The 25,228-nt window shown below is 46.6% G+C and overlaps 1 protein-coding gene across 2 annotated transcripts; it reads right to left on the bottom strand.

The window, feature by feature from the left end:
- Positions 1 to 479: 479 nt before the first annotated feature.
- Positions 480 to 24,226, bottom strand: HORMAD2 (HORMA domain containing 2). Of its 2 annotated transcripts, none has more exons than XM_033075387.1 (13): positions 24,157 to 24,226; positions 21,953 to 22,037; positions 21,045 to 21,189; positions 19,429 to 19,492; positions 18,418 to 18,454; positions 17,157 to 17,177; positions 16,475 to 16,492; positions 15,154 to 15,221; positions 12,059 to 12,210; positions 11,279 to 11,532; positions 11,025 to 11,130; positions 9,593 to 9,660; positions 480 to 753 (listed from the first exon to the last, which is right to left on the bottom strand). In XM_033075387.1, exons 2-13 carry the CDS (start codon positions 21,995 to 21,997, stop codon positions 637 to 639), a joined length of 1,095 nt encoding a protein of 364 aa, XP_032931278.1. In that variant the 5' UTR covers positions 21,998 to 22,037; positions 24,157 to 24,226; the 3' UTR covers positions 480 to 636. The 2 variants fall into 2 exon arrangements, with proteins under 2 accessions (XP_032931278.1, XP_032931279.1); XM_033075388.1 differs by lacking the exon at positions 24,157 to 24,226 and adding an exon at positions 23,115 to 23,196.
- Between the last annotated feature and the right edge of the window lie 1,002 nt (positions 24,227 to 25,228).

The following is a 25,228-nucleotide window of genomic DNA, read 5'->3' as shown; positions in this document are numbered from 1 at the left end:
ATGTATTGCAACACAATTTCTATCACACAACCGCTGAGCCCCTCGGCACACAGTGGAGTGCTGGTTTAGAAACAAGCTGATAATACAGTCATGGCAACACTACTTGCAGAGTCAGAAGAAAAACCTAAACATCCAGCACCAGCAGAAAATGTGTACAGATTAGTTTATCTCTGCACTCAGTAGAGATAAGACCCCTTTTTTGAAAAAAAACATCTAAGTTCCGGAAACAGCGGAAAGGATGAAGTTAAGCACAATGTGGTGGATCATGAGACATGCTGCCTACTGGCATTGATACCTCAGAGTTCATCTGTACATAATGCCATTAAATAGGGGTGACAGTGCAGCCCCAGAAGAGGGGATTTATCCAGTGAGGGGCAGGGGTGTGAGGGAAAGAGGCAGAAAGAAGCACACAGACACCATTCATGTGGAATGATAAATCCTCAGCTTAAGAACATCAAACAAGTGCAGCTGGTTGACAATGCTGTGACAGTTCTGGTATTGCTGTCTCTTGGCAATCCAGAGTTTTCATGAAACAAATAAACATGCAGAAATACACATGGGATGGGGAAGAGTTAAACAGTGATCTGTAGCAGTCAGATGACAATGCAAACTCACACCTTCCAGATGTATCGTGTGTCAGAACGAACATAATTTCCTGCTGTTCAGAAGCAGCTTCTCTGGTTCACTGACCTTCCTTTTCTTCTCGGGTCCTATTACCTCTTCCTGGCTGAAGGCAAGGTTCAGGAGGTTTATCTGTAAGAACCATCAGAAACAGGGATCATTCTCGACTGGGCACGGCTCCTGCAACATGAGTTTAAAAGCACAGCTTCCAAAAGTGTCATGTGTGTGCCTGGATCCTCTTGGCTTTGCTCGGTGTGATCCTGTTCTCCAGAAAAGCAATTAGGCAAGGAACCAAAACTGGAGCACTGGATGGAACTGGGAATGTAAAAGTTGTGCAAGCAACAGGTTCAGCTTCAGGGACAGTGACTGGGTTTCGTGGCAAGGGGACAGGACCCATCTCCCCACCACTGACAGAAAATAGCAGGACCAAGGAGATACTTGAGGAATATAACAGCTGATATGGCTGATATTTGTTTCTCCACCAACCTCAGATAAACATAAACATGGAAAAGAAGGGGGTACTTAGGTCAAATTTGTGCTCACAACCTTTCAGGAGAAGACACAGTCCCTGTATTTGTACATCAGGGAATTCTGTGTGAGCTGGTCAATCTCAGGCTTCAAAACTACCTGTGAGTCTGTGAAAAATAACTAAGCCAAACAAGCTTTTTCCCAAGGGGCTTAACTTCCCTCTAGAATGACACTAACCTCTCCCAGAAACACTCTGAGCCTGCAAACCAAGAGGTTAAAAAACACAGATAAATATATGTGAGAATCTAAGTGAGTCAATGGAACAGACACTTCAGACAGACCACAGGGAGATGGACAGGCAGGACAACAGCTGAAGAGTTGGTTGTGCCAGGGGACAAACTCACTTATCCTTATCATGTCACATATTTGCATTTCTACAATAATAATCTGGAACTGATGAGAGCAACGTGTGCTGTCGCCCACCCAGAAGGCACAAAGCACAGTCTGGCAATGTGGCCCCCCTCACTGGAGCTGAGCTGAGGGGACACACCACGGCACACAGCTTCTCCTCCAAAACAAAGTTCACTCGGATGACAACGAAGTGAACGGAGAGAGAAAGGAGTGCTAAGAGAATTCCTGCTCCCAAACAGGAGTACCTCCCTCTAGTGTCACTGCAAGGCATGAGGAACCCCGGAACTGCAGCAGGGGAAGCACAAGGAGTTAACAAAGAGCTGTTCCAGAACACATCCCAGGGATGAGCACAAGGTCTCCAGATTACAAGATGTGGTCATTATAGAATTCCCCGCTCACGTCACCAAGGCTTGCTTTCCATCTGACCTTGGAATGAGGCTTCGGCAATCTCTGCATAGCAATGGGCTTTCTAATGTGTGAAATAGCTCTGATTAGGGATTAACAGCAAAATACTTTGAAGCAGCCTCACTTCGCCTCTCTATCGTGTTTCAAATTGTTTTTCTTCCCTCCTCTTCATTATGAGCAATACAATGTTGCTTAATGCAAAAGTACAATTTCCTTTCCTAAAACCGAGAAAACAAGAGTGCACCGAAGTGGGCTGGGCAGGCTCTCCCTCATCCTGCACAGTAAGGCTGACAGAGCTTTCCAAGGCTGCCCAACGTGTTTGCTTGAGGACAGATCCATGAGTGGCTTTGTGTTACAGCTCCTCACCTGACACTCAGCTGCTCCAACTCTCATTTTTGGTAGCTATTTACCTTCCTCTCCCTGGCATTGTTTTAACCCCATTGATTCCTATTTTTTTTTTTTTTTTTGAAGTGAAGGGCCCAGAGGAAACGCAGCATCTGAAAGCTCTGCAGTGCTAACACAAGCTGCAGGGTTTGTAGCCTGTCCTGCTGGCCACACCACAAAGAGGGGCACAATTCCCAGTCCTCCCAGTCCCAACACCTGGAGGAGGTAGCTCTCCTCCTGTTTTAGCCTAAACCTAGCTAGAGCTGGTGCTTTCATTTCCTCTGCTGAGGAATCAATCTTCCACAGCCCAGAAAGATACTCAGTGAAGGTTTTATCCCTTTGCTATTTCTCCAGAATTTCCTGCATGGATGGGATACTTGTGAGGTGGACAAATAGCCACGATGAACAGCTGCTTGCACTCCAGTTCCCCTCAGCTCTCCTGCCCTTTACCACAGTCAGCAGGAGCACCTCAAAGGAACCTGAGATGAGGAGTGAAAACATCCAAGGAAGCCATGGAGGGCTCTAGAGAAGCACTATTCACCCATGCAATGAATCAGATGTCAACAGGGAGAGGTATTTCACTGAAGCCAACGTGTCCTGGCCTGTCCCTGCCCAAGCTCACGTAGGAGCTGGGAGTCAGGAACAGACCCCAAGTCCAACTTCAGCTCCCATCCCTAACCAAACACTCCAGCTTCTTCCCCAGAAAAGCTGCTCTAAAGGGGATTAAGTCAGAGTCGACATGTGCTTATTTGACTTGAAGCAGTAAGTAAACCTCTTCAGCAGTGTGGTGAGAAGCAGGAAATCCCTCCCATTGATTAAACATACAATCAAAGCCTCCAGAAGTTCATCAATTCTAATTTTTCCCATGTACTGGGATGCTTCACTTGAATAACTGATGTCAGAGCTGGGGCTGTAAGAATGTTGCTTTTCCTCTTACACAACCTGAGCCCCATGGATGAGCCAGGTGCTGTAAAAGCAGGTAGGACAAGGTGCAGCCCCTTGCACCCTCACCCTAAAAAGGGACCATGCTGGCAGGTGGGAGAAGCCCAGAGCAAGTAGCAAAGGCAGCAGCAGCTCTGTGACCTCCTGACTTTGAGTCCAAGGCAGAGTTCAGGGTCTGGGTCATACCATGAACACACAGTGAGTTTGAATCTCCTGTTTTACTACGTGTAGAAAAGCAATATTTTGCCGCAGGAGTTTTCCTGTAGAACTACAGCTAACTTGTGAATCATACAAGTGTTACTAATTTCTGGCATAAAACTCACAGGACAGCTGCGCGTTGTCTGGAGAAGATATCAGGCTAAAAATAGATTAGACTTAGATTAAAGCCTTCCCAAGGCAGACTGGTGGACGAAACAGAGTGAGCAGACCACAGCCACACTGCTATTCTTAGATAGACACAATCAGAACCCAGTTTTGTGCTCTGCAATTTGCAATCCCCAGTGTCCCCACATATTCTGGCAAAAAATTCCCAGCATAAATTGAAGAAAATTTACAGCTCTCCTGACATGTCCTTTGCTTCCCAAGACATTCTATGCAGAACAGCTAAAATTGCACAAGAGCGTTCGGCTGTGTCCCTTTTTGTCCCTGGCCTGCCCCATGCTGGGGTTTGGCACTTGGCAAATTTTATGCCCTCAGAGGAGTTCCCTTTGTCCAGGACATGGAGGGTTTTGTTTGGTACCTTGTAACTATCCCCACAAATTCACAAGCACTTGAATGTCAAAAGAAATGTGGTTCCATCGAGCAAGCTGGAAGAATAAGGGCTGAGATGCAAGATTGAGCTGCTGAAATAAGGCAGAGCAACCCCCAGGTGTCAGGACAACACAGTTTGTGCAGGGGACTCTCATCATCAGGGATGTTAATCAGTGTGGCCTGAGGCACCCTGTGATTTCAGCTGCTGCTACCGCTGACTCAACAGCACAGCAAACTCTTGTCACTTCCAAACATCAACCTGGTGACTCCTCAGATTGGTCCCCTAAGACCTAATTCCTGCCTGCTCACTGACAGCTGGCTGCTCCGTGCTCCAAAGCACAGCAAGAACCCAGGGTCACAGGACACAGCATGGTGTCAGTGAAAGGATGAGAGGAGATGGACATGAACTGAAACAAAAGAATCACAGATTCCCAGAATGGTTTGAGCAGGAAGGGATCTTAAAGTTCATCTTATTCCACTCCCCTGTCATGAGCAGGGACACCTTCCACTAGCCCAGATTGCTCCATATCACATCTAACCTGGCCTTGTGCACTTTCAGGGAAATACAAGAAATTTCATTTAAACATAAGGACAAACTTATATTTTTTTTACTATGAGGGCAATCAAGTAGTGCTGAAAGTCATCCAGGGAGGCCGTGGAGCCTCCTTCCTTGGAGAGATTCACCACCTGAGAGGACAAGGTCCTGAGGAACGTTTCCCCTTTCCCTGTGCTCTGAGCAGGTTGGTTGGCCCTGCTGATGCCCAGCTGGTCCTGCTGACCCTGGCAGCTTGCACAGGGTGGCTCCATGGTTAAACCCCAGCACTGGGCTCCCATCAGTTTCCAGTGCCATGGTCACACTGACATCAGTGGAACCCATCCTGATTTCCATCTGTGCAGGAGGATCACGCTGGTTAGTGTCAAAGCCAACTTACGCAGGCGGAACAATGGAACACCCTCAGTGTGGTGTGGTGCTGCTGTGGAAAGCTGCCACATTTTTGTGCCCAGGAAACCATGCCACCACATCACTGACTATCACCAGTCCTCTTCCTTTTCCTCAGCTTCCTGATAAAACTGTTTGTCATTCCTGTGCCACTCTTTTGTCTCATGCCCCGTCCTGCTCTGCACCTTGTGTGTCTTGTAGCTTTTAAAGGATTAATGAACAGATCTTTACAGAGTATTAAAAAAAAAAACTTCAAAAATTGCTGTTAGAAGATAAAATTATCAATACCTGTCCTGCTAATCTCCTCCAGGGCTCTCAATCATACTGTCTACTTCCATGATGAACATTCTCATTGCTGGATCACAATCACTTCCCAGAATCCTGATTCCAGCTCTAACTGAGGGGAAAAAGACAATGCACACTCCTTCTGCCTACTAGGCTGCTACCCAGCAGCCTCTCATGGGATATTAGATGTGTCCAACCTTAATTTATATGGATTTCTCCAGAGGGTCTGGCTGCTAGAATTCATGGCATGAACACATGGAATGGCAGCCAGCACGGAAGTGCCATGTCTTCCCACAGATGTCCCTGTGGGAGCTGCCAGGGAATCTGAGGGTGCAAGGGTTAAATCTCCCTGGATCTGTGGGGTGACAGGCCTCGCCTCTGCATGCAGAGATCAGTTTCCTGCATGCTAGATAGGGATAACTCATGGAAGGGATGAATGGCCCCAAGTTACAGCTAAGGATCTGACGTGAACTGAGAGAAGCCAGGAATTTCCTGACCTCCCTGTCTCACTCCTCCCAGCATGGCCTGAGCTCAAAGGAAGGAGAGGCAAGCTCATTTCTGAATATTTCACTCTTCATTCAGGGTCTGTGTAGCTTCAGCTGGTTTGGAGGAGAAAATGTTCTGGGAACTTCTCATCAGATACAGCTCTCTTGATAGACAGACAGAGATAAACCTTGCTGCTTTTTTTCTCTTCTGCAAAAGTTCAAGATAATGACATTGCCACAGAAAAATGCTTTCCTATTGCTCTGCACAGGGCAGGTTTCATCCTTCAACCGCCTTCTGTCATGGCACTTGTGAACGTGGTTTGCCTGGGAAAAATCAGACAACAAAGGTCTTGATCTCCAAGCTGTTGTTCTGCAGTTGAACACACTTGTGCTGACCTTCACTGTCACAAGCTGTGTACAACATTGCAGCTCAGCAGGGCACAGGAGCTGTGCGAATGGCTTTGGGCTTGGAAGGGATCTTAGGAGCTCATCTCACTCTACCCCCTGCCATGGGCAGGGACACTTTCCACTATCCCAGGGTGCTCAAAGCCCCATCCAGCCTGGTCCTTGGACACTTCCAGGGATCCAGGGCCCCCCCGCAACCCTCCCAGGGAGCAATTCCTTCCCAATATCCCATCTAACCCAGCCCTCTGGCTGTGGGAAGCCATTCGCCCCTTGTCCCTGTCCCTTCAGGCCCTTATTCCAAGAGCCTCTGCAGCTCTCTTGGTGTTCCTCTGGGCACTGGCAGGGGCTCTGAGGTCTCTATCAGGGTAACCCTGACACTGATCCCTGGCACACCAGACAGGCATTACTGCATCATCCATGGAATTCCGTGTCCACAGAGTTCCTTGGAGAAAGAGCACATGGCCAGGTAGCCAAGTCTTCTGCACAAGGAGCAGCAGCTGGAGGCCAGACAGACTGTCCTCTGAGGTCTGAAGCAGCCCTGATTCACAACACTTAGGTATGAACCTTCCCCAGACATCTCAGTTGCAGACAGCTCCCATCAGGAGAGCTGATCCACATGGCAGGAGCCTGCCTACAGCAGGCAGTGAATCCCAGAGCAGAATCCCAGAGCAGAATCCCTGAGCCATCAGTGATCCCACTGGGATGCCCATACAATGCCAAGTGTCAACACATTCCCTCATGTCCCACAGCAGTCTACAAGCACAGCCAGCTCAGCAGCAGGAGCAGTGTCTGGCAGCAGCTGATGAAGCCAGAAACTTGGGAGGCAGAGCTGCCTGGTGCTGTGCTGATACAGCCACACCATTCCCAGCTCAGGGCGAGCCAGGGCTCTCTGCACGGCTGCCTCACTGCACACTGACACTGTGCTCCAAGGACCACCCCAGAACTTCAGCCCACAGCTTCCTGATGGGAGATAAATGCCTGCAGAGGCGTTCACATGGTCAAATTTTACTCATCTTCTAGTTCTGTTTCATTCCAAACTCATTCCACTGCAACATGTTTGCTTACATGAAGGCAAAGCTGACCAAAATCAATTTTCAGGACAAGGACATTAAAGGATGCTCTTTACAAGAGGATAGAAGAGTTTGCTGAAAAACTCAGAAGTTATCCCAAGTTCAGTGCAGGATGTCATTCTCATCATCAAATTTCTATAAGTTAAACTAATGGGCAGCAATGCTCTATTTCCCCCAACTCTTCATGCTCTTAAAATGCTAGTGGAAAGAAAGAAGATGCACAAAGATAGCACAGGAGGACAAACCCTTGGCTGATGTAATCAGAAGACTCCTGAAGCCAGCAGAGGTGAGCTACTTTACATGCTGCTGCCTAACTCTGGATGATTAAGTGCAGAGATGCTCTGATGGGAAAGGGCAATCTCTCATTTGATCCCGAGAATCATCAATCATGAGATAGCAGATAAGAAGCCAGTGGAGTACATGGAAATTTTTCCCTAAGCCCTCTGTCAGAGACTCTCTGTGACCACTCCTAAAGGCCAGTTCCAGTTCTCACTGGGCAGGAAGACATGCCTCTCTTTTGGCAGATCCACTCCAGCTGAAGAGCAGAAATGTGCTCATCCACATTTCCAAAAGCAACTTGTGACTGTGGGTAATGGTTTTGAACTCAGAACTTCTTCAATACCAAATCCTGTGCAGACAGCAATTTTCTGTGACACTCCAAATTGTTCCAGTTAGCTCAGAAAATTTTGGCATTCCCAGCCCAACCCAAGAGCTGGAAAACACTATTAATAGTGCCTGGATGGCAACAAGGTGTTTACATTCACACCCCACCAGGTCTGCTCCTCCCCATCTCACCTACACCTGACCCTGTCAGACAACACCTAACTCAGACTTCCCATCCACCCCAGCTTCTCCTCATTTTTCAGGACAAACTTCACCCACCAGCTTGGCTTCCTGATTCACATGGAATACACAATGGTCATTTGTTTTAACCACTTCCTTCTGAAAAGAAGGGAAAGTCCGTCTCATACGGAAAAGAGTGTCAAATTTTTATTAGTGCAGCCTTTACAGTGATGATTCTAACTACTGGCTTGACTTTGTTTTTCCCTAAACGGGGTGAAATATTAGCCAGCTTCTAAGCTATGAGGTTTTAAAAATAGCATCAAAGAATACATTAAGAAAAGAATCTCCCAGGGCTTGGGATTTTTTTTAAGTCTTTGGAAGCACATGATGGATAAAGTGATTCTTCCATTTTTCACCAACTAATGCTGTTTCCACCACCTTCAGACACTCTCACTCCTGCTACTGAATTCTAATGAAATGCACATGCTGAGAGAGGTGTCTGGTGCTCTGCTGGCCATCGTGACAGCCCCAAAAGAAGGTCAGAGTATGAATCAGTGGGGCAACCATGAGTCGCAAACAAAAAAGGCTCCTGTTTTCACAGAGGACAGAATAAACAATGATCAGAGGGAAAGCGGAGGATGTGACACGGAAAAAAAAATGTGGTTAAGTTTGAAAAATACCAGCCTAAGCACAGAAGTTCACTTCTAAGATCCAGAGTCAAGGCAAATACCTCACAGATGCCTTTAGAATGACAGGGTGAGTTGCAGTCTGCAGTTGCTGTCTGGGTTAGACACCCCGGGATTCTTTTCAACAGAGGCGGGGAAAATTTTAGTAGCAATTTCCTACTCTCGTTAACTTATCCTGTAAAGATGCAGTTTCTGACCATTCAAGCTCACATGATTCTCAGCTAATTTGAATGGGAGAAGGATCAAGTGGCAAGTCTGGTGGTATTCAGAGATTTGCCATGTCACTGAACAAACCTCTGCACATGCCCATGAGTTTGGGCTCTGATGGTGACTCAGGGTTTGGCTGGGCAGCCTTCAGGGTGAGATTAATTTTTTACTTAACTAAAACAACCTATCTGGTCTATTATAATTCTTTGGGTTGCCCCAACAACCATCAAAAAAAGAGATCAGTACCTCCAGGGGATAATTCTTCCTGCCCCAGAGGGGTTACCAAAAAGGGACAGGATTCATTAAGTACCTGTGACTCACATGTAAAGAAAGTCTGGAAAGAAGAAGGGAGAGGTGAAGACCATATTAGGCAAAAGATACACACTTCAAACCTAAAATAGGGTGGTGATTTCAGACCCTTAATGCAAAACCAATCACAGGTAAACGAGCCTGGCTGGGACAGAGATAGGCTTAGTCTGTGTGTGTTACTCACAGGTACCAACTCCAGAGAACAAAACCAAGTTCTGTACCAGGGTGGAGGAAATAAACTGATCCTGGAAAGCTTCTTCCTAAACGCCTCCAGTTTATGTTTACATCCCTCTGCTACTTCTGTAGCCTCTATGTGTCCTAACCCTGCACAATAAATCCACTAATGTTAGTGAATTTTGTGTCCTCTTTGATGATGCAATGATCCATGGCAGAGAATTCCCCCATGCCTGGAGTATCTCAGAACCACTAAGACTTCCTCACCTCCTGACACGTCCTTGAGCAAGGCATCCCATCCGTCTCCTTTATTCCCCTCTTCTTCTTCTTGCTACCTGCAACCCAAACAGCAAAGAAAAATGAGCTGCAAAGTGCTTTATTAAAAAAAAAAATCTGGAAGCCTGACTAAACCACAGAGGCAAAAATCCCATGCAATTGTGAAAGCTTTGCTCTCAGACACTGCCAGCAGTGGCAGTTTATTCCTAGAAAGAGAGATTTCAGCATGAAGTGTCATCTGAACATCAGCTTGCAGCACCTCTATCAATTATAATCTGCCTTTTAACCTGGATCTAAGAAAACAAAGCTTATGTCTAGACATGCCCTAAGTGTGAGGGGTGGGGGAAAGGAGGGGACATCTCCCCTGGTTAATATTTATTAACCTTTCAGACAATGTCAATAAAATTTGAGGGGGTGTCCAAAGTGCCCCAGTTTCATGAGATCAGGCAACTGTTTGGAGCAGGGGGATCCTGTTAAAATCCCCAGAGCAAGCAAAGTGGCAGGATGAGTTAATCACTTATTAGTGATCAGGGATCTGCAGGAGAAGGACCTGCAAAGGTGATTTCACAGGCAGGGAAGCTGCTTTATCTCACTGCAGTAGGACAAACAGCAATCCCAGGAATGCTATTTACCATTTTGTCACTAGATGGTATTGTTCCACAGGCAATATCCCAGAGCCTCGAAGGTCAAACACAGCATGGTATAGCAAAGGCTGGGTTGACTAAAGGCACAGAACAGGCTTTTTTTCTCATGTATTTTCATGTATGTTTTCTCACATGGAATTTATTAGCAAAAGTCAAATTGTAACAACTAAAAGGAAAAGAGCTTTGTTGAACAGGGAGATAATGTAATATGGAGTTACATGGAGATAATGTAACCCAGTTTTGATGAGCTGGGCATTTCCTCCATATCTCAAAAAAACTGCTGAGATAAAGATGTGCAAAGATACTGATACAAAATTAAATGTTTCTGTTAACAAACCAAGCATAATCAACCAGCCCTTTGTTACAGTTCAGTCTGATCTGACACAAAATTGAAACAGCCTGACAAACTCTGCTCATCCAAAACCTAGAGAATCATGGGATTATGGAATGGGTTGGATGGGAAGGGACCTTAAAATGAATCCAGTGCCATCCCCCTGCCATGGGCAGGGACACCTTCCACTGTCCAATAGGCTTTCCAATCCCATGTCCCAGCCTGGCCTTGGACACTTCCAGGGATCCAGGAGCAGCCACAGCTTCTCTGGGCACCCTGTGCCAGGGCCTCACACCCTCCCAGGGAACAATTATTTCCTCTAATATCTCAAATAACCTACTGTTATTAACAGCACTGAAAGACCTCACCCAGGACACAGTGTGGAATACATTATGCTGGGATACAATCAGGAGCAGAAGCTCCTTCAGTTTGGAAACTGGGCATTTACCTGTATCTTCAAGGCAAAAAGATGTTTCTGTTTTCCTGCCTGGATGGGTGTCACTGTTTTCCCCTTCATGCTCATTTGAATCTGCTCCAACAGGGCAAGGGTGATTCTGTAAAGTAAATTATGTTTTGTCTTAATAATATAACCTAAATATACACCCAGATGGAAAATCCATGAAAAAAATGCTTCTTTTAAGGAGGTTTTTGCTAGATAAATTCTATTCTTCCAGTGAGAATCAAACAGAGCTATTTCTACACCTTTGTGGTCTCCTCCTCCTCCTCTTCCTCGCAGTCCAGTCCTTGGTGGGAGATCTCAGTAGGGCCCTTCTTCTGGATCAGGTTGCTGTCAGCCTTCCTCACCCTCTTCTTCTCAGTTGTCACTCTGACTTTCATGAAGTGGAAGTCAGTGGAGACTGAGCCCACTTTCAGGCTCATGGGATCCCCAGCAAACAACAGGTCACCAGGGCTGCCATCTTCCTTGAAGCCAGGGGGCTGGTAATCCTTGGGAGTGACTGCACAGGGAGAGGGAACCCCATGAGGTCAGGGAGACTGAGTTCCAGCTGTCCTTAGTCTGATTTAGAAAGAAAATTACAAACCAGTTTCCAGGTTGTTTTGCTGGGTTTTTTTCAGGAGGAAGGGACAGAATGCAAAGGGTAAAAGGAACTGAGCAAATGTTATCAGGGAACTCAAAGAAAAAATACTTTAGGATGCTGACATATTATTAAAGTGCTGGAGCAAAACCTGACACTGCTTGTTCCTTAAGGAAAGAAACTCAAAAAAACCCATAAAAGCAAGGAAGAAAGATTTCTCCCTCTCACACCACTTAGCTGTACTTCTTACAAGGATTTCAACCTTTCCTAAAAACATCTGCCATCCTTGTGCATCAGAAAGATTTACTGTGTTACACCATTTCTCAGTGCTATCAGCCAACAGCTTCTCCCATCTCAGCTTTTCCATGCTTTATTTTATTCACAGGCTCAGGTTTATTACAGAGACTGGTGGAATTCTTCCCCAAGGCACACACTGCTCCCCACCTACCATCGTTGTAGTAGAGGAGTTTCATGCTCAGGGTGATGTCATTGGGCAGCGGCCCCAGGTCCTGCATGAGCAGGTACAGGGTCCTGAGCAGGAGCCTGCTGGCCTGTTTGACATCCTTGCTGCACAGCCCAGCCACAAACTCCCTGTGGTTGCTACAATCAGAAGAATAATGGATTTGTTATCCTCAGTCATGAATATTCACGATCCAATTACACACACAGAGCACCCACTGACTTGTCTGAAACCACCAGTGACAAAGCTACAATGTCTTTATGTAATCTCCAGATAAACAGGGCAGTGAAACAGGCTCCAGGGATGGGGTGGCATCCACACAACACCTGCTCCAAACTCAGAGGCCTGGCATTTACATTTGAACAGATTTCGGAGCTGGGGCAACCATTATACAAATGTCATGACTCACTTGTTTGAACATGATTAAATTGGATCAAAGGACCGTAAAAGAAGTGCCTTTCACCTAAGCAATTTCAGGAACGAGAGGAATGAGTTGAGGATCCCATCTAAAGCTGATTCATCACAGGGGCTATTTTCAAGTCCATTCTGCAGTTTTTGAAGAGAAGTGAATTGCATGTTCTCACTCAATTCCATGTAAGAAAAAGCAGCTCAGAGGCACATTCTTCAGCAGTGACAAAGGGGCATTCCCCTCACCTCCTTCACCCATCCAAATGTCAGCTGGCTGCTCCAAGGCAGCAGTCCAGACAGAGACCCATGGGTGACATGAGTGGGATGAATAGCACTCCAGAGGAGTTTGTTCCTCTTTGATTAAAACTGAGGTAGATGAGATGAGCAACTCAGAGCAGCCAGCTAACTTCAGACAGAGCAGATGAATCACTGTGTGACTAAGGGACCTGAACTTCCCTAACTTTCAATGAGAAGGGGTCACAGGATGTGTAGGTTCTTCATTACATCTTTGGAAGATCCCTGACACTACACACAGGCTGGAGGGTGCCCAACACAGTCACCCCAAATTGCATCAAAAGTAGTAAAAAACATCCCAGAGTAAACCTGAATGACTGAACCTCAGAAAAGAACAAATTAAGATTGATTCCCCCTTCCAGCTGAACTTCTTTGGGTCATTAAAACAGGGTGGCTATAGAACAGACTGACTTCCCAAGCTATGGAATCACAGCATCATTTAGGTTGGAAAGGACCTCTAAGATCATGAAGTCCCAAATCTGTGGTATTAGATATGCACTGTGGTCCTTGATTAAATCCTGCATGTTCAGAAATGTAGAGTGAGAAGGAAATGCTGGCAATGGCTAAAGTGGAATATATTTAGAAACTGGGATTAGCAGATCAGAAACAGCAAAAGTAAAGGTCATAAGAAAAAAGAAATGAGATGTCCATAGGAATTAACAGGTCAAGCACTGCTTCAATATGGGAATAACACTGAGAATTTGATACAGGAAGGAGTCAAAAAGCAGAAGATGAGTAACTGAACCTTGGAAGGAGTGGGATCTGTGGAAAGGAATTCCCCCAAAATCCATCTAAAACAAGGCAAGGATCATTTAGGAGAAAGTTTCCCCTTACCCTCTGGATGTGATGCTGCAGCCCCACAAAACAGCTCTCCCAGAGGGATGGAGTTTGCTGCCAGAGCAAACTGTGAGTTTGCACAGGACAACAACTGCTGCAGGTGTCAAAGGCAGCATTATCAGCTGCAGGGGCTGATAGCAAAGATGACACAATTCCCTGATCTGTGCCAGAACTCTGGATTATTAAAGACTTGCCAGGACATGCATGTGCCTGTCAGAGCACAGCCAATCCCGAGGAAACAGAGACCAGGAATCCAGTGCCATGGGCTCTGGAAGCCTCAGAGCACATCCAAACATGACAGGAAGGTGGCTTGGCCTCTCCCTGGATGACACAATGGACACCCAAGCTCCATGTTGGGACTGTCCTTATTTCTAGGAATCAATGAGTAAGGCTGATTAAAAGCCCAAAGTACTCAAGGAGTATCTGTCATCTTTCAATCCCAGATTCTCCTCCTCCCCTCAGGGTGAGGACAACGGACAGCAGCTTCGAAGCAGAAATGGAGAGCACAGCCAAAAGTAATTTCACAGAAAATTCAGATTTGCCCAGAAGAAAACAATTTTGCCTTATGGTACAAATTATTTGCTGTGTTTAGAGAAAGAGCAGCTTAAGGGCACACTCCAGGAGTGCCGGGGAGGAGCTTCCTGAGGAGCACACAAGACAGCAGAGCTCTCTTGCTGTCCAGGCAGATTCCAAGATCCATCTTTCACCAGTGGCAACTGCAGAACAAAGTAAGAACAGGTTAATTATTTTTCTTTGCTTTGGTTATAGCCAATGGCCTTTGACAGTATCTATTTGAAGCTCCACAGGATTATGGCCTACTAAACACAGCTTTAAATATCTAACAGAGAGTGCCAAAAAGAGGCAAAAAGCTGCTACTTCCTGCCACGTGTTTTGCACCATCAGCTCAGGCATCCTAAGTGAAAGTTCTCTCAGGTCACCCACGCAGGGCTGCTCAAGCAGAACACACGTATGCAAATGCTCAGGGGAAAAAAAATCCTGGGCACAGGATCATGGTGGAAGGGCTCAAACCTGAGCAAGCTTCATTGAAAAGTACGAGGCTGTGTGGTGGAAGTGCAAGAACACTTGTTAGCTGAGACAGCAGCAAGGCCAAGGGCTGGGCTGGTTTCTGCATCACCTCTCTGATGAGGCACCATTTCTGTCACCTGTCCTTGGCTCAGGTGTGCTCTGAGGGCCTCATGGTGCCATGTAAGAGCATTTCAGCTCATCTCCCAGCAGTTCATACCCTGTAAGGTGAATATACTCAACTCTGATGGTATCTACACCTGCTTAACGACTTGGACCTGCTCAAATCACAGAATCACAGGATGGTTTGGGCTGGCATGACCTTAAAGCTCATCTTGCTCCACCCACTGCCATAAGCACAGACACCTCCCACCAAATCAGGCTCCTCCACCCAACCTGGCTTTGGACACTTCCAGGGACGGGGAGTCCACAACCTCTCTGGGCAACATAAAGTGCAGCTTCTTAATGCTTCAAGAACACAGCTTTTAGTGTAACACTGAGAAATCAACCCAAAGGCTTACCTGCTGATGTCCATCTGGGGCACCTTCTTTTTGTACTTGAATTTGAATTGATACATTTCAGTGACTGTCTAGACATGTAACAAGAGAGAGGAGAAGCAGAAACGGATCACTTTGAGAAATAAGAATGTGTCCTGAGCTTGGAGAGTCCTTTCACCCTCTCTGCTAGAGCACAGCATTCATTTAGTGACATGTTGACAATTTGAACTCTATTACTGCTTGCACAGGCTTTGGCAAATTCTCTTAGCTTACCTGGCACTGAAAGAATCACAACAAAATTACAAATTTCCTGTCTCCTCCTTCCACTTCCTCCATGGGCCTGGCTCTCCAACTTCAGTCTCTAGCAAGGGTCCAGAGCTGGCCAATCCTGTCCCTTGCTAAAGGAAAACTGGGAAGCTGCACAGGTAGCCAGTGTCACAAGGAAGCCTGGCCACATGCTCTATATGGGGACAAGGGCCTTCCCACAGGGAAATCCAAACAATAGTGCATGGGAAAAGGATTGCTGAGTTTCATTGGTCTTGGAGTCTTTTTGAGGTAGACAAAAAGAGTGGATGATTTTCCATTTAAAGAATTAGAGAATAAAACAATTAGGAAGAACAGACAGCTTCCCCCCAAGAGAAAGGGTCTATTGTACACCAATTCCATGCCTATAATGCACTTTTTCCGGAGACAATGAGGTCGATTAGTAGAAGCTGGGCTGAGCTCTTAACTCTGAGTCTTCCTTGCAAATCCCAGCCTTGGCATGGCTGAGCTCCTGCTCTGTCCCCAGACTCTGAGGTGCCACACAGCAGAACTGGAACCAGGTTCAGAGGGTCTGAAGCTGTTCTCACATTTCCAGCATGGATGCAGACCCTCACTCCTGGATCACACCTCCCAGATAAAACCAAATAAACACAACAGGGAACACAGAGAGGCCAAGGACAGGCACTACACAACACATCCATCCAGGTCTGAAGGGATTCCTGACTTCTGTCCTACACCTCTCTGCATGACAAACCAGCTCTTTTCATCAGGGCTGTTAAAAAGGTGGTTTGCAAATGAGTAATGTTGAACTTCCCATTTTTTTCTCTTTGGGAAACTAAAACAAAATTGTGAACATGCCCATTAGTTGTCTGCTACCAGCCCTGCCCGAGGCCCTGGTGGGCCCTCAGCCGGTGTTTGATCACAGTGCAGCTCACTGAGCTGGCACTCCAGCACAGGAACAGAAATGGGGTCACCAAGGAGCTATGGCAGGGTAGGACTTAAGCCTCCTCTCCACTCTGAATACAAATGTACTCACCCATGCCTTCAGCTGCATCAAAGATTAATTAAGACTCTTTCTTACCTCGGGATTGGTGTAAATCTGTTACAAGAAAGCACAGTGAGGCCATTCTCCCTGGGACAACTCGAACCAGTGATTAACAAGGATATTTTCAGTTTTAACAGGACTATGCTATCTTTAGTGTGGGATCAGAGAAAGGAATGACTGGGAAAGAGCTTTCCTCTATCAGCAGTCAATACTTACCACTTCACAGACAGGTAGAAGACACTCATGTGTGCAGTACTGGGGGAATGAGGTTAATTCCCATTCCAACCCTCACAGGCACCTATTGATGCCTGGGATTTAACTGCTCAGATGATGCACAGGGTAGATGGTGAGCAAAGCTCCTGCTGCTTCACAGGGGGCTGGGGCCAACAGCTGCCTGTGGAACCACCAGTGGGTGGTTTCTCTAGGATCAGATTAATAAGGAGGACTCTTCTGCAGGGGGAAATGGAGCTGACATGCAAGGGCATCTCAGAGTTTAAGGACACAAATAAGTCAGAAGTCTGAGATGATGAGAAAAACAAGCCCATGCAGCCTTGAACTCCACACTTACTGTATCTAAGAAAGGTCATAGCTCTATTAAAAATCACACACATTTTGGCTTCTCCTTAAAAAAGGCACAAATGGGTTGACACAACCTTGACTCTGTATCTCTTTCAAGCAGGGGAGAGGAGAGAAAACCACTTTGTATTAATTTACTTACTGCAAGGACAGCCACGTGTAGCTAAAGAGGGAAAATCAAAACAAAACACAAAATCAACATCTAACCTTAGTGAGCAAGGAAAAGCAACTCCTATCAAATCCCCACTGCCTACACAGGGAGAAGGAATAGATACACTCAACAAACCAGGAGTTAAAACCCTTTTTGCAGATTCTTCCCAGCACAGCATCAGCAACACCTAGTGGCCAGCTCGCCTGGCTTCACTCACAGTTTCCTAAAAAACAACTCCATGTTCAGTAACCTCTTTTCAAAGGGACTGCTTTCAAACAAATCCCTAATGATTTAAAACTCTTTACAAGAGCACTCATCCCTATAGAAGATTAATATTTGCTTTCTGCTAGGAAATTCCCCAAAGGTATTCAATTTATGTTCTATCAAGGAATTGCACATGGGACTGCCCTTAAAAACAATCTTAAAACATGCATTAAACCCCTCAGTTCTTACTTAATCCTTGACAAATAATTAATTTATGTCTCTCATAAATAAAAAAGGCTTAAATAGCTCCTAGAGCTGTCAGCAAGCACTAACCTGTGTTCACACCATTGGTAATTATTTTGTGCATGCTGACAGTTGTACTCATCAGTGCCAGAACAACCAGTGCTCCACCTGGTCTGGAGGAGCTGGGCTGGTGAACTGTGCTGACACAGAGCACAGTAACTGGTGCTTTTTCCTGTGCAGGGCAGTTTTTATGTAAGAATCAGCAAGGAATATGAGTGCTTGCTAGCTGTTATTATCCTGGAAGCAGTTACATACCTTATTGGACTGACCAAGGGGGGAAAAAAGGGATGAATTCTGAGCCTGAGAGAAAAGCCAGGAGGGTTACAGAAGATGAGATGGAGGGGAAAGACCAGGGAAAAGGAGATGAAAGACAACAGAAGCACAGAATCTCACTCAAGAAAACAAAAGCAGGCAGGAGATCCAGATCTCAGCACTGCCTGGCAGGGTCTCTATCAGACATAAGGGAACACAAATGCAGAGAACAGAATTAAGGGAAATCCATTGCAGGCTGAAAATTCCCACACCATGGACAGGAGAGCCCAGAGAAAGTGGACAGGATTTGAGCTCAAGGCATAAAATCCCAAATCTCACACTCAGGGCAGGCCCTTTCCCCTGTCCCACAGCTGTAAAGGTTGGTGTGTGCATCAAAGATCACAACAGAAATACAGCAGGAATGGAAGGGTAGTTTTGCCCTTACTTTATGAAGAAATAGGACACTTCATTAAAAAGTGAAAAAAACACTTACATACTGCTTCTCCAAAGCATCAAAACAACCTTGAATCCTGCCAGGGGAAAAAACATGTTAATGCTAACCAGCAATACTTATCTCCTGATCTGTAAACACACTCATTAGATGTGGGTTAAAGGGCATTTTTTTCTGGAACTAGGTCAACACAACCAACAACAATTTGGGGTTTGTGAAGTCCTTTTCAGGTCAGTCCTGAAGGCAGCATCGTTCTTTCTGCATCTGTGCATTGTTTATACTTCTGGGGCATTATCCTGTCAGCCCAGAGCCTGCCTGAATCCTGACAAAGACAAGGATTGGAGGGGAAAAAGGCTGGCTCTGAGTGCATCCCTGCTCAGTGCTCTGTTCCAGTTCCCAACCCAGAGCTCTGATGGCTCTTTTCCCATCAGCCTTGCACAGAGCTCGGCTCAATCTGAACATGTCTGGTCTTGTAAATCTTTGTTATCTGATGCAGAGTTTACAGCAATGAATTTTCTCAAAGTAGTAAATATTATTTGAAGCAGCAAGGACCAGATATTTACTCTTGGAGTCAAAGGATGTGCAGCAAGGTATCTCCTTAGCACATCAGGGACAGTTTTTCTGCTTGTTGGGAACATGCCAACTGTGAAACACATCCTGAAGAAAACTGTGGGGTTCTTGGAGAGGGAGATAAAATATTGTACATACTGAAAAACAAGTGCAAGAATTTCTATCAAAGTGAAACCAGAAAAGACTAAACACAACAGGGAGGATCTCATGACAGTCTACACTCTCTCTGCACATCTGCTGCCACGTGTGCTCTGGGGCCTGACCATGACCTCACTGCAGCCCATACTTCCATAGACCTTGAACTCACATGATCTCAGGCACTAATTCTGTCCTGCTGACATGGGGGCCAAGCAGCTCCAGCTGCATTGGGAGCTCCCCTGGCACCAGGGCACAATGTTTTCCAGTTCAGGAAGAAGAAGAATGCAGGGGCAGATGTTTCCTACTCAGCACAATCTTGTCTTGGTTTCACTGTTACTCACTTACCACTTGACTATCTGCAATGATCCCAGACAGCTTTTATCTTCACGGAGAATTTTTAGACAGAGGTCTGCAAAACCAGATTTAGCACATAGTTAAAATCCTTATCACAGCTCTTGGGCAAACACTGAAACTAAGCCAGACCATCCTCCCTTTTTTGGATAAAAGCTTTATCTGAAGGTCCTTCCTGTATGGAAATGTTGGGTTTCCATTGAGTCCCAGGTGGGCTGACACAAGCTTATTGCTGGGTTTGCAAATGTCAGAGCTTTCCTCAGAAGCCCTGGGCTCTCCCAGAAGGGATGGAGTTACAGTTTTATTACAAAACACCAGCACCTTCATCCTCTTCTCCACTCCATCCTCAACCATTCCCTAACACCTTCCCTTCTGCATTCAGACTTCACCAACATCCACGTGATGTCCCAATGACCGTGCTCACAATAAACTTTCTGTGAAGCTCTTCCACACAGCTCCTTCTACCTGTGCTTCCAGGCATTCAGAGTGGCAAAAGGCACACCTGTCCTACCAGTGAAAAGGGGGATTAATAACATCTTAAGATTCAACCAAGGAGCCTCTGAAGACATGAGCAGGCCAGATGTTAACACACATCATCAAAAAGGCACTAGACAGACCTGACATTTGACCAGTGGTTTTTTGGGATTAGGGGATCAAGAATCAATTTAGATTTCTGTGCCCTCAAGCAAATCTACAAAGTACATGTGAACATCTTTCAGGGCAACTAATGCCATAAGGGACAACACAGAAATGGACTGGAATGCATTGAGACATTTCACACTTCAAATAATCATAAAGAAATCATTCATGAAACAAAGCCCCACTAATTCTTGGGATTGTGTGACAAGAGTTTGGTTCTGAAAGTTTTTTTTTTTTTTTTTCCTTAAAAAATTCTGATTCCCAAAGCACATATGAAACAGTTCTCATGGGAAAAACCCCAAATCACACCAATGAAACTGTTTTAAACTGAAGGAGGGATGATTTAGATTAGACCTAAGTAAGGTTTTTACAATGAGAGTGATAAAACAAGGACACAGGTTGCCCAGAGAGAAGGTCGATGCTCCATTCCTGGAAATATTCAGGGGTAGGTTGGATGGGGCTTGGACCAACCTGCTCTACTGGAAGCTGTCCCTGCCCATGGCAGGGCGTTGGGTTTGATGGTCTTTACAAGGTCCCATCCAACCCAAACCATTCTACAGATCTATGAAAACTGACAAATATAATTCCAGCCTCCCAATGAAAACTAAAAACGTCAACCTCAGGGGTTCAAAGATCCAAAAGAAAACAAAACATTCCAATAAGAGTAAATTTTTAAAACTTTCTGAGTTTTAAGTCACTATCCTGGCTCTGAGACCTGATTCATGGGGCTGGCAATGCCAAGGAATGACTAAACCAAATGGAACACCAACACAGAAGTCAGGAGCTCAAGGTCGCCTTCCATGCTATCAGTTCTGTCTGCACCCAGACTTGAGAAGATCTGAGTATGTGTAGCCAACTCCCAGCTGAAGTGAACTCACACACATGCACAGCCAGAAGATAACATGTAAAGCAGATGCTAGGTAGAACACAGTGAGCAGAAAGAAGCACTGAGCACAAACTGCAGGCGTTACCATCCAGATAACGAGTGCCATAGGAGCTCTCTGGGAACAGCCCCCTCATGTAGGTTATGCAGGACACAGAGATGGCCAGGAGCCTCTTCACCAGCACCAGGGACTGCTGCTCTGTGGTGATGCTCTCAGGGAACAGCACCGCTTCCTGCAAAAGCACGGCAACACCAAAAATAGCACCTTCTTAAGGGTAACACAGATTATATTTAGAAACAAGTCCCAGCAGGTGGGAAGAGGGGAACTTAGAAATGCAATTTTAAGGTTTTTCTGGTGTTTAAGCTAGGCAGGGAAGACTCATGTTTGAGGTGGGTGGATTAAATGATTTAAGGGTAGAGATCAATAGACCTGACACCATTACTCAGATGCAGAGTGCACTGGTTGGATGTGCCCTCCCCTTTATCACATTCCCACCTCCTCCACTGCACCAATGCTGGCACTTAACAGACAGCCACCCCTCAGTGTGCAGTTTTAACTGTGGAGTCACACAAGTGCCAGGGCTGGTGTGGCAACCACTGCTGTACTAAAGGCTGCTGTTTTGAGTTCTGACAGCAGCCTGAGTTGCCAACAGAGCAATTTTAACTCCAAGCTGTAAAAGAGCACCTGGAGCTACAGTAAATACACACTGTATGATGCCAACATGAACAATGCAGTGGACACTGCACTAAATTTAGTTCCTCTATTACTTTATTGCTGTTCTTCCTGCTAATAAAGCTCTGTGCACACCTAATGAGCCTGCATTTATTGAGTCAAATCATGTCAGAGCCCCACACTGCCTCCCACTGAATTGGAATTAATCCAGCTAAGAACAGTGCAGACCACAGGAAGTGTTCCCAGCTCCACAGGCACAGGTGTGCCAGGTCCCAAACTGAGAGCTAAGATTGTCTGCACCACCTTATCTTAATTTTTTTTACCTTAGAGGGCTTTTTCTTTTGCTTGAGTAGCTGCTGAGCAGCCATCCTGTGTTTCAAAGACCTGTCTTCCACTTGTAACTAAACCCTGAAAAATAAAGAAGGCATGAGACACACAGAAAACACAGTTACTGCTATTTCTCATCTATATTAAAGTAAGAATGAGATTCCTCAGAGTTTGAAAGCCAATTGCCAGGAAGGACAGGTAAAGCAAAGCAAATCAAGGTTACTCCATGGCACTGAGCCTGCAGAGCATGAAAACTCCTGCTCACTGGTAAACGATCAATAGTGTTTGAAATTCAGGGCCACAACCGCACCCGGTGTCAGTCGGTGCCACTTCAGAATGCATTTCTCATATTCCAAACCACAAATGTTAATTCCTGCAACCATTAGCAAGTGTGAAGGGGGAATGTGAAAGAACTGGAGGTCTGCCAATAGCAGTTAATATTTTAGCAAGGGTAAGCAGGAAACGCGCTAACATCAGTCTTGGCCGGAATAAGGGAATGATTCTTCTGGGACACCTTGAAAGGTAAAAAAAAATAAAAAAAAAAAAACAAAGAAGGAAAAAATAAAAAGGGGAAGTCCAAATTGTTTCAGTTAGACAAGCCTGGATTGAAAATACTAATTTTACCAGAATGGAGAGCTGATTGATACAGGTAATAACGCTGGATATTCCATGTTTCTCACTTGAGAGAGGTGCTTGATTTAGCACCATCTGACAATTCTGATTAAAAACTTCCATTAGCTGGAATTAACAAGGCCTGTGTTAACTGGTTTGAAAAATGACTTGCTGGGAGATCTTCACATCTCATTGTAAACGGAGGATGTTAATGAAAGGAAACACCACGAACGGGTCCCAGAGGGACACTGCCTGTCCACAGCCAGTCGACTTCCCCAGTAACAATTACAGTAACAGCACAAACACTTTGGGCTGATTTAACTCCTGACCTAATGCAGCCCTTTATCAACTCAGCTGATCCAACCTTGTTCTGCATTTGCACCTTTTGTGCTTTTTTTTTTCCTGTGGAAGCCTCATTTCCATTTGTTGGCAGTCATTAAGACGTGTTGATTGGAACATGGTGACAGCTTTTATGCTAAATTTAGTGCTTCATTTAGTAATGAGGACAGATTACAGCTATAAAAGTATATTTAAACAAATACACACCTGCAAAATTTTTAACGTGTTAAATATTTTAGCAAAGTAGCTTTTTTTTTACCCAGGCACTGGGAACAGGACTGGATTGCAATCAAAGCAGACAAAGGTGCTGTAATTACAACATGAGGTTATTAATTACATAAAGCTGATTTAGGTGAGACAAAGATATAAGAAAATATGTTTTATAAACCATACCACATTTATATCGATTTACTGAGGAGGAAACATCACCCAGACCAAGCTGACCCATTATGGGCCAGCTGTTCAGGTACAAGGTTTGAGACTGGCATCAGCGTCTCACCAGGGCTCAAGGACAGAAGTTGCCCTGGAACTCCCAACACTCCCCCACTCTGTAGCCACCTTATCAAAGAATATCAGCAAATTAGTATTAAAAGAAAAAAAAAAAAAAAAAAAAAAAAAAAAGAAATCCTCAGGAACCCGCTGCTCCCTGACACCCTCAGCCCTGCACCCTTCACACTGCCCTTTGCGCCTAATATTGGAAAGCTGAGGCACCACAGCCCTTAAAAAAACAGCCGTGGTTCCAAAGATGGGATTTACTCTTTTTCTGGGGAGGTTTCTCGGGGGTTTTATGAGTGGAAGCGCAGGCCCAGGCAGGTCCTGCCCTTCACACAGCAGCACCGTGAGGCACCGGGAGGAACCCTGGAGACGCACGGGGGACGGCGGGGCTGAGGCGCGGGACTCCCCAGAGGCGCTGAGGGACCCCCGAGGCGCGGGGGGGCCCCAGGGGCAGAGAGGGGCCCCTGTGGTACTTGGGGTCCCCTGAGGGGCGCGGAGCTCCCCTGAGGTGCTGGGAAGCGCTGTGAGGTACGGGCGGTGCTCCTGAGACTCTGAGGGGTCCCTCAGGAGCTCCGGGCCCCCTGAGGCACCGAGGGGCCCTGAAAGGAGCTCCCCGAGGAGCCCCTGAAGGACAGTGCAGGAGTCCTGCTGAGGCGCGGGAGACCCTAGGGCGCTGAGGGCTCCTCTGGGGCGCTGAGGGCTCTCCTGAAGCGCAGCCTTGGCCTGCCCCAGTCCGGCCAGGCAGCTCCCGTACCTGCACGGCCACGCCCGGCTCAGCGGGCTCCTTTGTCCGCGGCACCTCCCGACCCCCGGGCCTGGGCGGTGCTGAGGGCGGGCGGAGGCGGAGGCGGGGGCGGCCCGACCCTTGAGGCGGAGACTTGACCCTGCCCTGCTCCTGACCCTGTTCTGGCGCGTCAGCTCTGCCTGTTCCCACGGCTATCCCTGCTCCTGCTGTGCCCTTGCTGTGCCCCTGCTGTGCCCTTGCTCTGCCCTTGCTCTGCCCTTGCTCTGCCCTTGCTCTGCCCCGGCTCTGCCCCGGCTCTGCCCTTGCTCTGCCCCGGCTCTGCCCCGGCTCTGCCCTTGCTCTGCCCCTTCTCTGCCCCGGCTCTGCCCCGGCTCTGCCCTTGCTCTGCCCCGGCTCTGCCCTTGCTCTGCCCCGGCTCTGCCCTTGCTCTGCCCCGGCTCTGCCCCTTCTCTGCCCTTGCTCTGCCCCGGCTCTGCCCCGGCTCTGCCCCGGCTCTGCCCTTGCTCTGCCCCGGCTCTGCCCCTGCTCTGCCCCTGCTCTGCCCTTGCTCTGCCCTTGCTCTGCCCTTGCTCTGCCCTTGCTCTGCCCTTGCTCTGCCCTTGCTCTGCCCTTGCTCTGCCCTTGCTCTGCCCTTGCTCTGCCCCTCTATCTGTCCCTATGCCCATCCCTGTTGCTGTCCCTGCCCATGTCTCTGTCCTTGCTTCTGTGTCTGTTCCTGTCCCTATTGCTGCTGCCTCGTCTCAGGAATTCGAGCAGGACAAGGTCCTGCAAAAGCACGGCCATGTATCGTACCTGTTTAAAATCACTTTATAGTAAAATACTGGGTTTATTAGCAGCATACAACCCCGAAGGAGGTGCAGTTTTAAATTAATCAAATGCATGTTCTTAGAATGCTCTGGTACTTTTCTATGGAAAGGAAGACTTGTTCATCATCCCAGCTAAAAGGCATCAGGGACTTCACAAGAAGCAGAGTATTTTGGAGCCAGTGTAGTATCCTAGGCAAGGAGGATGGGTTCTCTATTTCACTGGTATCTTATTTACAGAATAATCTGCCTAAACCAGGTCTTCCCATCTCCAGGTA

This window comes from Catharus ustulatus, chromosome 18, assembly GCF_009819885.2.
Source record: "Catharus ustulatus isolate bCatUst1 chromosome 18, bCatUst1.pri.v2, whole genome shotgun sequence".
Taxonomy (NCBI): Eukaryota; Metazoa; Chordata; class Aves; order Passeriformes; family Turdidae; genus Catharus; species Catharus ustulatus.
The sequence above is the reverse complement of the archived record's forward strand: the minus strand, read 5'-3'. Positions and strand labels throughout refer to the sequence as shown.

What these genes read in the sequence shown, in the direction of transcription:
- HORMAD2 (XM_033075387.1), bottom strand. Translation starts at nt 21,997, where the DNA reads ATGGCTGCTCAGCAGCTACTCAAGCAAAAGAAAAAGCCCTCTAAG. An exon ending in ATGCTTTGGAGAAGCAGTAT is followed by an intron (nt 17,178 to 18,417) that starts GTAAGTGTTTTT and finishes TTCCCTCTTTAG; the next exon opens with CTACACGTGGCTGTCCTTGC. An exon ending in AGGAGGAGGAGACCACAAAG is followed by an intron (nt 11,131 to 11,278) that starts GTGTAGAAATAG and finishes TTTACTTTACAG; the next exon opens with AATCACCCTTGCCCTGTTGG.